Genomic DNA, 14187 nt, shown 5'->3' with positions numbered 1-14187 from the left:
GTGTTGCCATCTAGTATTAGATTGACTATGGGTATTTGCTATTTGGGTTGATTTTATGTTTTAATCTAGAATTGGTGGTTGCAAACACTGATTCAAGCTTTGTGGGTTTAACTCTTCTTGAGAAAGAGAGCTTATGACCCCAAAAATTGACCCAACAAGGAATTGGGATGGACTCATGAGAAATGATAGTCCCAATTAACGGGTTAAACCTCGAGAGAGTAATTACCCTACTTGAACCCTAGTTGTTTGGTCTAATTTGCCTACCCATTTGGTCTCGAGAGAGTCAATTGGGCAAAAGTCACTTTCTCTACTGAGAGGTGTGAGAGTGGGTAAAATTATGCAACGGTTATAGCATAAGCCCCAATTATGTCAATCGAACCTTAGTAACATCTACCTGTCAATTAGCCACCTAGGTAGTGTCACGACCCTAGTGCCCTTCTTCCCATTAGATACAACTTAGCAATATTCTCATAGCATAATTTAGTGTTAATCAATAGTTTTACAAAAATAGTTATAATTTGAAAACCCAAAAATGTTTGAAGTGACATTAAGAGTACAAACACATCTCTAGGATAGACAGACAATCCAACTCCACTACTAGCTCCCTGAGGAATTCGATCCCGACCTTCATATCGGGTAAATACTTTGCGACCCGATCTTCCTACCTTAGTGTAGCGTCGAGTTGGTAGCGATTACTCATGCTCCTCCCGGCTGCGGGAGTAGATCAAAATGTCATCAATGAAGACAATCACAAAGGAATCCAAATAAGGCTTGAACACCCGGTTCATCAAATCTATAAAATTTGTTGGGGCATTTGTCAACCCAAATGACATCACTAAGAACTCATAATGCCTATACCGAGTGCGATAGGTTGTCTTAGGGACATTGGATGTCCTAATCCTCAACTGATGGTAGCCAGATCTCAAATCAATCTTCGAAAATACCTTGGCACCCTGAAGCTGATCAAACAAATCATCATTTCTCGGCAATGGATACTTGTTCTTGATGGTGACCTTGTTCAACTGCCGATAATCTATACACATCCTCATCGATCCATCCTTCTTCTTGACGAACAACACCGGCGCACCCCATACTGAAGCATAGGAGTATGTAGACCCTGGATCAAATAATACTGAAGCATCTCTACTGCATACTGAAACCGTACATGTGATAACGGCATCGGATGCCTCGGACTTAGGCCTGGCTGGGAAAGCATAATACTGGGGTTGGGCCCCACTACCCTGAACTATATCTCTAGGACGGCCTCCTGCTAGCTGGCCTCCACCTCTAGCGGCCTGGCCTCCACCTCTAACAGGCTAACCTCCACCTCTAGCGGGATGACCCCTACCTCTAGCTCCCTGACCCCTGCCTCTAGCTGGCTGGGTGGGTGGTACCGGAATCATGGCACGAGAACTCTGCTGCTGCAATTGAACACCTACTAATCTCGGACAAGCCCTCCGGATATGACCATACTCACCGTACTCAAAACATCCTCCTGAATGTTGCGGCTGAGGAAACTGAGACTGACCCTGGCAGACAGACTGACCATGATAATAGCTCTGAAGTGGAGGTGCTCTGATAGGAGCTGGCTATCCTGAATGAGGTACATAAGAACCACGTCCCCCTGAAGCTCCATGAGATTCCTGAAGTGCTGAGTGAAACGGCCTGGGAGGATGGCCCCTACCAAAAGAATCCCTGCCTCCAGATAAGGCACCACTAAATCTACCCGAATGACAAAGCCTCGTATTAGACCCCTGACCACTTTTCTAAGATAGAACTGCCTCCACTCACCGGGCCACATTGGTCGCATCCTAGAAAGAAATCTCGCTCCCGGTCTCCTTAGCCATCTGCAATCTGATAGGCTAAGCGAGTCCCTCAATAAACTCTCATCATCTCTCTCTCTCTCTCTCTCTCTCTCTCTCTCTCTCTCTCTCTCTCTCTCTCTCTCTCTCTCTCTCTCTCTCTCTCTCTCTCTCTCTCTCTCTCTCTCTCTCTCTCTCTCTCTTCGTCGAAAGTATAAGAAGAGCATGACGGGCCAAGTCAATGAATCTGCTCTTGTATTGAGTGGCGTTCATAGAACCCTGCTAGAGACGTTCAAACTGCCTTCGATAGTTCTCCCTCTGAGTGATCGGAAGAAACTTCTCCAGAAATTGCTGAGAAAATTGATCCTAAGTCAAAGCAGGCGACCCAGCTAGTCTAGCCAAATAAAAATCCCTCCACCATTTCTTGGCGAAACCTGATAAGTGAAAAGAAGCAAAGTCGACCTTATTGGTCTCCACTATCCCCATGTTCCGAAGAACCTCATGGCAACTATCCAAATATCCCTGGGGATCCTCTGGAGATGTACCGCCATAGGAAGTAGTGAAAAGCTTGGTGAACCTGTCCAACCTCCACAAAGCATCAACAGACATAGCTGCTCCATCATTGGTCTGAGCTACCACACCTGGCTGAACTACTCCAACTGGCTGAGCTGCTGGAGTCTGAAATTGAGGAACTATCTACTTCGGAGTGCGGGTAGTGGGAGTCTGTACTCATCCCCCAGCTTGAGAGAAGACTGGTGCTATAGGAAGTAAGCTTTACTGGGTGACACTCTCGATAAGGCCCACTAGATGGACCAGAGTATCCTGGAGTAGTGGGGTGGCGATGAACCCCTATGGGACCTGAGATGGTCCTGCTAGAACTGTCTGGGCCAGAACCTTATCCTCAAACTCTACCTGAGGCTTCGCCGCTGGTGCTGCTGCTCGAGCTCTAGGCTGCGCCCTGCCCTTACCCCGGCCTCTAGCATGGCCTCGGCCTTGTCCTCTACCCCTCGTAGGAGCTGCCACTGGAGGCTCGGGCTGCTGATCAGCTGATGAAGTGGTACGTGTTCTCACCATCTGCGAAAGAACAGAGTGGAAGTTCAATTAGCATTGAGAAATCAAGTCGCACAACAGGAAATAATAGATGTGAAGTTTTCCTAAACTCTGTAGCCTCTGGGGGATAAGCACAGACGTCTCTGTACCGATCCCTCATAATCTACCTAGTTTGTTCGTAAATTGTGAGACCTAAGCAACCTAGAGCTCTGATACCACCTTATCACGACTCAAATTTCCCACCTTCGGGGTCGTGATGGCACCTAACATTGAACTCGCCAGGCAAGCCAATGTCACAGTTTATTACACTTTTTTTACTTTGTTTTTCAGATACAAATGACTCAGCTATATGAATTAACATAGATAAATGCAGAATAAACAATTTAAAAGCTTAACTTGAGCATTAAAAAAATCTGAAACAACATCTACCCAGAACTGGTATCACAATTCACGAACTGTCTACGATTACTACAAATAATGGTCTAAAAGGAAAAAATATACATTTGTTTTGAAAGAAAAATAAAAACAGAATACAGTAAGGATAGGAGGGGACGCCAAGGCCGGCGGACGCCTGCAGGACTACCTTGGGTCTCCTGAACTGAAGGTAGCACCCTCGAACTCTGATCAACCACTAGCTCCGAAATCTGCACAGGAAGTGCAGAGTGCAGTATTAGTACAACCGACCTCATGTACTGGTAAGTGTCGAGCCTAGCCTCGACGAAGTAGTGACGAGGCTATGGTGGGGCATACAACATATATAACCTGCAACAGTTTATACTAAACGAAAAGGAAATACAGAAAGTACATAAATAATAACTGACAGTAATAAATCCGAAATACAACTGTACCACTACTACTTTTCAGTTATAACCAATCCTTAGGAGCTTTTCAATATCTCAGTAATAGACTTTCAACAAAAACACATGCCCAGAAACATAACTAATGCAACGCGCATCCCGATCCCACCATATAAATAACATCAATATAAAAGATCCAATAATAACAGTATCAGTGTTCAACAACAACAGTATCAACATTCTCCCTTATTCCTCCTTGTTGCGGCGCGCAACCCGATCCCACCTGTCCTCTCTTTTTACTCCTTATTGCGGCGTGCAACTCGATCCCACCAGACAATTATTTTCCTCCCTTATTCCTCTGGTTGTGGCGTGCAACCTGATCCCAACATATAAATATATCAACACCAATCACAAAGAGAAAATACCAATAATTTCACAAGCTAACTCAATTTCCACATTTGTACACTTCAACTTGTATAAAGGGGTTATCATTACGATTATGAACCTCACCCATGAAGAATAAACAGCAAGACCAACCAAAGTGCACCATAAGGCACCAACAACTCAACACAAGCTAACAATATAACTAAATAGAACCATAAAACAATTAGACACTCCAAGTACGAGTACAACAATTAATATAAGGCAATTAGGCATTGAGACATTTATGGCAAATAGCAGTTAAGGCATAGAACAGTTAAACAGGTAGAAATTAAGACAAGGAATGATATAATAGGAAATGGGGAAGGGAAACAGCTAAACATGGTAATTTTGGTGGCATATAGGTACTCGCCACCACACCTATACGCCACACACATGAAATTTCACGTAGCAAATAAGTCAGGGGTTAGACCAAATACTTACCTCAAGCCAACAGGTAATTCAACACTTAACAACCGCTTTACCTCTTGATTCCACAACCAATTCACTCGTATCTAGCCATAATTAATTCAATAACATCAATAAATGTTAAATAAACCAATTCTAATGCATGAATATGAATTCTCAAATATTTTCCCCAAAAGTCAAAAATCGACCCTAGGCCCGCTTGGTCAAAACTCGAAGTTCGAACCAAAACCCAACCACCCAACCACTCATTCACCCACGAACCCAAATATGCAATTAGTTTTGAAATCGGACCTCAAATCGAGGTCCAAATCCCCAAAATTTAAAAATCCTAACTTCTACCCAAAAATACCCAATTTCCCATGAAAACCCATTGATTTTGAAATGAAATCATGTAAAAAGATGTTATAGATTGAAGAAAATAAGTTAGAAATTACTTACTAATGATTTGGAGAAGAATCTTTCTTTGGAAAATCACCCAAGAGAGTTTAGGGTTTGAAAGAATTTGAAAAATGGGTGAAATACCGTCAAAAATCTCACTTATCAGGTGCTGATGTCGCAATTGCAACCAGGGGTTCACAATTGCGAACCCTGAGAATTTATGCTACCTTCACATTTGCGAAGGAATTGTCGCATTTGCGACAGCTGGGGATTTCTGAGTGCTTCGCATTTGCGAAGAAATGCGAGCAAGGCTGGCCAGAGATTATTTCGCAATTGTGAACAGTCCCTCGCAATTTCCAAACTATCAGACTTCGCAATTGCGATCCCTGATCTCGCAATTGCGAGATCAGAGGCCAGCACCAGACCTGCAACCTGCAACGATTTTCCTAAGTCCAAATTCACTTCGTAGCCTATCCAAAACTCACATGAGCCCTCGGGGCTCCAAATCAATCATGCGCACAAGTCTAAAAACATAATATGGACTTTCTCGTATGATCAAATCATCAAAATAATATCAACAACTACAAGTTAAACCTCAAATTCATAAAATTACCCAAGAACATTGAAATTTCTATTTTCTAAACTATAGGTCTGTTTTATACCAAACCAATTCCGATTCTCACCAAATTTCACAGATTCAACTTAATTATTATTTTAAACTTGTACCGGGCTCCGGAACCAAGATACGGGCCCGATACATCAAGAAAATGCATCATTTCACTTCTAAAAGCCTTTATATTTTCCAGCAAACAATTTTCTTTAAAAATTCTTTTCTCGGTCTTGGGACCTTGAAATTCGATTCTGGACATACGCCCAAGGTCCATATTTTACTACGGACCCTACGGGACTGTCGGATCACGTGTCCAAGTCCGTTTACCAAGAATGTTGACTAAAGTCAACTTTAATTAATTTTAAGGGCCAAATTCATTATTTTTCTAAAATTCACATAAACATTTTCAGGAAATGCACCTGGACTGCGCATGCAAATCGAGGTAAGACAAGAAGAGATTTTAAGGCCTCAGAATATAATTTTGACTTCTAAAACCAGAGATGACTTTTAGGGTCATCACACTTAGTTTCTTGGAAATCTAAGAAGCAGAACACAGTTTCTAGGAGTTCAGCAGAAGCAGAATTTAGGAGTATGGCCTCCACTATTGCAGAACTTTCATGGCTGGTTGGGCTATTCAAAGAGTTGGGAGTTACAGTTCAGCTATATGTTACCGTGCGCTGTGACAGCAAAGCAGCTGTTCAAATAGCTGCCAATCATATCTTTCATGAACCACAAAACAAATTGATATTGATTGCCACTTTGTAAAGGAAAAACTGCAACAACACCTCATTCAGACTCATCACACCAACACTAAAGCACAATTGGCAGATATCCTCACCAAGGGTCTTGGAAAGGCACAACATTAGTTTTTGTTTAGCAAGCTGGGGGTTGAAAACTTGTTTTTACCCTCCAGCTTGAGGGGGAGTGTTGACATTAGTAGTGATAGTGGTGGTTAGCTTTATTAGTTGTTCATCTGTTAGTTATAACTAATTTAGACTCTGCTAGAGTTATAGTAACTAGAGTTAGCTTTAGTACTAATCACAGTTAGGTTAACTTTCACACATTATATATACACATGTACAGATACATATTATACTTGGAATAGAATATTACAATTTCTCTCTCCTCTTCTAGAATATTCCTTGAGATTCATTTCTGTAGCCGCCTTCCTCTTTAGCTAACGGTGTTCAGCTTAATCACCATGGCAAAGATCCATAAATAGCTGAATTCAACATTATGAACATGCTCTTCATGCTCCAGATTCCACGTGTGGGATCACTGAGTTTGGTGTTGTTGTGTGCTCCTCATGCTCCTCAGGGAGGCATTTTTGGAGATTCTTTTTGATAATGAGTAACCATCTTAACTAGATATGTGGTTAATGTAAGTTTCTTGCAAATCTAACCTAATCAAAAGGAGAAATTCACAATTGAAACAAATAATTATTGCATCGAAAGCAAAAACATAAAGATATACAAATTTGGAATAAAATATTTTGTATATTATGTAGAAACAAGAAGAAATACAAATTTGGAACAAATAGATTATTGTATACTATTGTGTGGCAATTAACAGTTGAAAAATACCCACTAAGAAATTAATTTTTCAGTTTTTTCACTTACACGTTTCCTAAAAGAGAGTATTCACGCTCTTTATGTCACGGAAGAGGAGGTCAAGGCTATAATCAAAGTGCTAAGTTCAGGGTGATAATCACTATCAAAATAGTTTTAGTATGCACTAAATATGTCAATTTAGAGGGGTCCGATCTACTTTACCAAAAAAAAGGCTAGATTTGAGAGTCAAATGTTGTGCCGTGTATGGTTCATATTCTCTATCCATTTCTTTTATTCGTCTGTGTTTCTTGGACTGCAGTGTTATACAGTATCAAAATGAATAGCTTCGAATGTTTTGTTGCACGTAGAGAGGACTTGTAGAGGGGAGGGTAAGGCAATTAAAACTCAAAAAAATTAGAGTTTAATTTCTATATACACAAAAAAAAAAAAAAACAGTCTGATACACTAAGCTCCCGCTATTCGCGGGGTCCGGAGAAGGGCCAGACCACAAGGGTCTATTGTACGCAGCCTTACATTTCTGCAAGAGGCTGTTTCTAGGGCTCGAACCATGACCTCCTGGTCACATGACAGTAACTTTACCAGTTACGTCAAGGCTCCCCTCGCACATTTACGCCAACTTTACCAGCAGCTTTTCTATACACACAGACAGTGTAAATTTATAAAATTAAAACAAAAAAGATTGGTACGTGAAAATAGGTTTTTCCAGCAGTCTGATGAGTCAATGCTGGTTGGCTTCATAACTTTATACACTACACTTCCATCTACCACTTCTTCCTATTCTTAAATGTTAGGCGATTTCAAATCTGCTGCTTTAAAATTTACTCTCCGTACACCACCATAATAACTTTCTGTTCAGACCAAGGCATGCACAAAATAAATTCTAGAGAAGGAAACTAATTATTTTAACAGCTTGTTTGGATGGTTGTTACATGTCGTTTCATAATGTATCGTATTGTATTGTATATAGTTTGATGAATAAAATGTTTGAATAGATTGTATCGTTTGCCATCATTTCATGATGTCACGCACCGAAAATATGAAGAAGAAACTTGCAATATTACTAAGAAAAAATAAGATACGGAGTAGAATTATTATATAAAAAAGTAGGGTAAAGTAAAAAATGTGATTATCTAATAATAAAGAAGGGCAAAATGAGAGAAAAAAGCAAGGTAATAATGTTGCCACACCAAATCTGTCGTTACATAAAGTGGCACTTTTCGTCGTTACGTAACGACAGATTTAACAATACGATACAATATGATAGGCAACAACCATCCAAACAAGCTGTAGATGAGAAAATTAATTTGGAAATGCAACTGTGAAAATAATTGGTATTATTTAAAGTTCAAAGTGATTATTAGGATGCTTTTGTTAATTCAGAAAGTTGAAAGAAGTTAATATTTCTTTGTGTTATACCTAATTAATTAATGTGTTTGAATATATATTGCCTGTAATAAAGATTGTTAGAGTCAGGCACCGATCAGTTGGTGGGAGTTGGGAGAAGACAAAAACCAGTAGTATTATATTTTCCAATTGCATTTATCCACATGTACCAACTTGGATCCTTCTTTTTATACTAAGACTTTGAATTAGGTTTCTTATCAACCAAAAACCTAAAGTGTGCGACGTACAAAAAACCCTAAGCTATTTTCCTTTCTCTTTATCCTTTTGTCTTTGACTCTTCTTCTTCTTCTCTTTCTCATGGATCTCATTTCCAATTTGTTTTATGGTCTTCCTTTCTTTTATCTCCTCTTCTTGATATGGAAGATTATAGATCGAAAGAGACACCAAAATTGTTACATTTTGGACTACGAATGTCACAAGCCGACCGATGATCGAATGCTTAGCACAAAATTTTCTGGTGAAGTAATTAGAAGAAACAAACACCTTGGCTTAAATGAGTACCAATTCCTCTTGAAAGCAATTGTGAGCTCAGGTATTGGGGAGCAAACATATGCACCAAGAATGGTCTTTTATGGTCGTGAAGCTTGTCCTACATATGAAGATGGGATTTTGGAAATGGAAGAATTTTTCCATGATAGTATTGACAAGGTCTTGAAAAGAAATGGATTTTCCCCTAGTGACATCGATGTTCTCGTGGTGAATATATCCATGTTAACTTGTATGCCTTCTTTAGCTGGTCGAATAATCAATTATTACAAGATGAGAGAAGATATCAAGGTGTATAATATCACCGGGATGGGGTGCAGTGCTAGTGTCATAGCGATAAATATCGTGCAAAGTATTTTCAAGAATGAGAAGAACAAGGTTGCACTTATGGTGACATCTGAGTCCTTGAGTCCAAATTGGTACACAGGGAATAATAGATCTATGATTCTTGCTAATTGTTTGTTTAGATCAGGAGGGAGTGCAATTCTCTTGACAAACAAAGTGGCTTTGAAAAATAAGGCCATGTTCAAGTTGAAATGCCTTGTTAGAACACACCATGGTGCAAAAGACGAAGCTTATGATAGTTGCATACAAAAAGAAGATGATCAAGGTCACATAGGTTTCCACCTTGATAAAACACTACCAAAGGCCGCGACAAAGGCACTAGTCGATAATTTGAAAACAATTGCACCCTTAGTTCTTCCAGTGAGAGAGTTACTTAGATTTGCAATTGTGTCACTTGTGAGAAAAATGAATTGGGGTTCAACAAAAGGAGGAGCTAGGCCAGTGATCAATTTCAAAACAGGTGTGGATCATATTTGCCTTCATACAGGAGGAAAAGCAGTAATTGATGGAGTTGGGACAAATTTGAATCTAAGCGAATATGATTTGGAGCCAGCAAGAATGACTTTGCATAGATTTGGTAACACTTCAGCAAGTAGTCTTTGGTATGTATTGGGTTATATGGAGGCTAAAAAAAGATTAAAGAAAGGTGATAAAGTGCTTATGATTAGCTTTGGTGCAGGGTTTAAGTGTAATAGTTGTTTGTGGGAAGTGTTAAGAGATTTGGGAAATGAAAATGTTTGGAAAGATTGCATTGATAATTATCCACCAAAAACTTTAGCAAATCCTTTCTTGGAGAAATTTGGATGGCTACATAATGAAGATCCAAACACTTTTGTTGTTCCAGAGGACTATGTTATTCCTGATGACTAAAGAAAGAACAATATCCAACTTTCCTTCTCTTTAATTTTATTTTATTTTATTTTTCCATTTGCAACAAGATGTATTACTTTACAGTATTATTTTTCTCATTAGGTTTCTGGGTTGGGATTTAATCTATAGAATTGATAATTTCCTTTACTGATTTTTTTTTCGTATGTAAAACGAAAATTTGTTCTTGTTGATCGATTGGTGATTCTACCAAGACTTATCATTCTATTGTTCTTGTTAATGTTAGCATTCTTCTTTCTTTCTTCTTTTTTTCCATTACTAGTTAAATATGTTGTTCACGACGGAGGGTGAACTGATGAGGCAAATCAAGGCGAAAGTCGAAAGACTAATAGGCTAGGCTGACAAGCTTTCAAAGAAGAGGCACATGACACTTGAAAATTCCATATATCAGAAAAAGTAAGGTACTATATAAGACAAACTATGTTCATATGACATGCACGCTTTTAGACTCGATGCAGTGTTTAAGAAAGGGAAATCCATGAAATTTATCGAGGCCAAAGTAGACAATACATGTTATGGATGGAATTTGGATCGTGACAACATTGTTTGGGTGTTTTTGGATCTTCTGGGAAAGGAAGCAGCTACGTATACTCATTTCTCCATACCCCACTTCCCTTAATGACTGTGTGAAAATTTATTTTGAATTCATGACTTGTTGTGTGTCCAACTAAGACAATATTTAATATGCACATGAGAAACGAAACTTCAATATCCAAAGTAGTCCCAACAGTATCATTAAAGTTGAGTTGTGCTTGCATAATTGGTCCGCTTCTTAGGAATTTAATTTGAAGTATGAAACCTAATTTTATCGCGCAATTTATGCTCCTTAAAGTGTTTTCACTATTATGGCTATAACCAAAGACGGACCCAGGATTTGAGCGCGACGGGGGCACCATTGTATGCTAATCACCAGCGATAAAATTCTAAAGAAGAAAATAAAATACCGAATATATATATATATATATATATAAGAGAAACAGAGATTTCTTCGCAAAATGGGTGTATGGGAAGAGAATGAATAAAATTAATTAAGTTGACTATTGTGTATTAGTATAAATAAAAAAAATAAAAAAAGAAGATAAAAGTAAAAAAATAATAATTTGCTATTAAATATAAATTATATTGTAATCAAAGAACTAAAATATTAATAAAGTTAACTATTATATATTAGTACTAAATTATAATTGAATTAAAAAAAGAGATAAAAGTAAAAGATAAAGCAATTTGCTATTAAATATAAATTATATTGTACACAAAGAATAAAAATAGAAAGGAGGGGAAAAAAGTTAAAGGGCCAAAGGGGGTTTCGAACATACGTCCCCAGCAAAGTTGGGAATTTAAGGCCACAAATCAACCACTTCACCCATCCGCCTCTTTGTTTCTGGGGGCACACTTAAAATATTTAAGGGGTCTAATATATATATATATATATATATATATATATATATATATATATATATATATATATATGTATATATATATATATATATATACTAACAGGGTCACGTGACCCCTCACCTCACCGCATAGGTCTGCCTCTGGCTATAACCTCATCGGTAACGATTACATGTATTGACTTCCTATTTAATCTGCTCAGAAGGAATAATCTAACTAACCCATTCAGTGGGTGACACGTGACAATCTTCTAGAGACTACCATTATTTATCAGCTAACATATCTAATGTAATATCTAAATATTGGGCTGACTCTCTTAACTACTGATGGCCCATACTGACTACCTTGGTAGCCCAACTATCCTAAGCCCAAGTTGCCTCATTGTTCTATATATTCCATCCCCCTTAAGAACCCACTCCCCTGTCCTCTGCCATTTATGGATCAAAATTGGGAAATTGAGATTTCAGAAATGAATAATCTTCCCAGGTGGCTTCTTCAGGCGACAAATTAGTCCACTGTACCAGGACTTGGGTGGCTGCACGATTTCCTTTCTTGACCATTCTTCTATCCAAAATGGATAGTGGCTCCATGCGGATTTGACCCTCTTCAGTACAAAATAGGGGATCTTGAGCTACAAAAGTTTTGTCACCCACCTTCTTCTTTAGCTGAGATACATGGAATATTGGGTGAATTTTGGAGTTTTGAGGGAGTTTGAGCTCATAAGCAACCTTGCCCATTTTGCGCACAATCTGATAGGGACCATAAAACTTGGCTAACAACTTCAAATTCTTCCACACCGCTACTGAGGATTGGCGGTAAGGTTGCAACTTCAAAAATACCCATTCCCTCGCTTCAAAGGTCCTCTCACTTCTTCTAGAATCTGCATAAAGCTTCATTCGATTCTGAGCCTTGGATAGGTTGTCTTGTAGTATGCGATTCAGTAGTTGCCTTTCCTTCAAGGCCTGATCCACTGAGTTAAGTTTGCTCTGGGCAACTAACTCAAAACTGGGTAGGGGTGGATCATAGCCGTACAGGGCCTTAAAAGGAGTCATGCCGATGGCTGATTGAAAATTGGAGTTGTACCAAAATTTTGCTTGAGGTAAGCATTTGCTCCACTCTGATGGTTTGTGTTCGGTCATGCAACGGAGATAGGTTTCCAAGCATCTATTGAGTCTCTCCGGTTGGCCATTCGTTTGTGGGTGATAAGCCGAGCTTGGCTTCAATTGCACTTGTAGTCCTTTAAATAGTTCCCGCTAGAAATTGCTCATGAAGATAGGATCTCTATCTGGCACAATTGAGCAGGGAATGCCAAGTAATTTGCATACGTTATTGAGAAACAGCTGGGCGAGTTGAGGGGAAGTATAGGGGTGGGTAAGGGCGAAGAAATGGGTATACTTAGAGTATCGATCGATGACCACCAAGATTGAGTCTTTGCCATGTGATTTGGGCAGACCACACTTTCATCCTTGTTTCGTTGACAAACCTCACAATTTCTGACCAATTCTTTGACATCTTGCACCAACTTAGTCCAACAGAAGATAGTTTTAATCCTTTAGTAAATGCCATTTGCGGCTGAATGGCCTCCCCAAGACGATGTATGAAACTCAGAAACTAGCTTGTGCCTGAGTTGAGAATTGCTCCCTACCCAAATCCTCCCTTGGTGGCATAGTATTCCCTGTTGCAATGTGACTTCCAAGTTTCCAGTAGGTTGAATGCTCAAATGTGCAATGAGTGCTTGAACTTCTGTATCATTTTCATAGCTTTCAAGCACTTCAGCTACCCATCTTGGTTGTACTACTGTAATGCCAAAACATTCTGCTCCTTCAGTTTGCCTGGACAAAACATCAGCAGCAACGTTTTCCACACCCTTTCGAAAATGAATTTCATAACTAAGGCCAAGTAGCTTAGTTACCCCCTTGTGTTGAAGTGAAGTAGTGATCCTCTAGTACTTTAGGAAATTCAAGCTAAAGTGATCCGTCTTGATGATGAAGTGATTTGGGTGCAAATAGTGATGCCATTTATCCACAGCATGTAGCAATGCTATCAATTCCTTCTCATAAGTTGACAACCCAAGGTGTCTTTGACTTAAGGCTTGGCTGAGATAGGCAATTGGACGCCCATTCTGCACCAAAACTGCCCCGATTCCTTTGCCACTAGCGTCCACTTCTACCACAAATGGGATAGAGAAGTTTGGTAGTGCCAAAACTGGTGCTCGAACCATGGCTTGCTTGAGTTCTTCAAAAGCCTGTGTGGCTTCTAAGGTCCATATGAAGTTCCCTTTCTTAAGTAGATCAGATAAGGGTTTGCTAATAATAGCAAAAAAAATTAATGAACCTACGGTAGTAACCTGTTAAGCCCAACAATCCCCTCAGCTCCTTGATCGATTTTGGTTGGGACCAATTTAGCATAGCAGATATTTTGCCCTCATCAGTACTTATCCCATGGCCTGAAATTATGTGGCCCAAATACTCAATTTTAGGTTGAGCAAATGTGCACTTTGATCTTTTTGCAAACAACTGATGACTTGCCAATAGTTCAAAAACCACCTGTAAGTGAGTGACATGTTCAGGAAGGTTGGCACTATAGACTAAGATGTCGTCGAAGAAAACCAA

General features: G+C 39.3%; 1 protein-coding gene across 1 annotated transcript; it reads left to right on the top strand.

Moving 5' to 3' along the window:
* The first annotated feature begins 8541 nt into the window (after positions 1–8541).
* On the top strand, positions 8542–10405 carry LOC107826268 (3-ketoacyl-CoA synthase 3-like). The gene has a single exon (XM_016653235.2). It carries the CDS (start codon positions 8759–8761, stop codon positions 10160–10162), a length of 1404 nt encoding a protein of 467 aa, XP_016508721.1. The 5' UTR covers positions 8542–8758; the 3' UTR covers positions 10163–10405.
* Positions 10406–14187: the final 3782 nt, after the last annotated feature.

The sequence above is a fragment of the Nicotiana tabacum genome, chromosome 18 (genome assembly GCF_000715075.1).
Source record: "Nicotiana tabacum cultivar K326 chromosome 18, ASM71507v2, whole genome shotgun sequence".
Taxonomy (NCBI): Eukaryota; Viridiplantae; Streptophyta; class Magnoliopsida; order Solanales; family Solanaceae; genus Nicotiana; species Nicotiana tabacum.
Note: the sequence above shows the minus strand (reverse complement) of the source record. Positions and strands in the feature narration are given on the sequence as shown.

Bases quoted from the DNA above. Each gene is read 5' to 3' on its own strand.
- LOC107826268 (XM_016653235.2), top strand. From the start codon at position 8,759: ATGGATCTCATTTCCAATTTGTTTTATGGTCTTCCTTTCTTTTATCTC.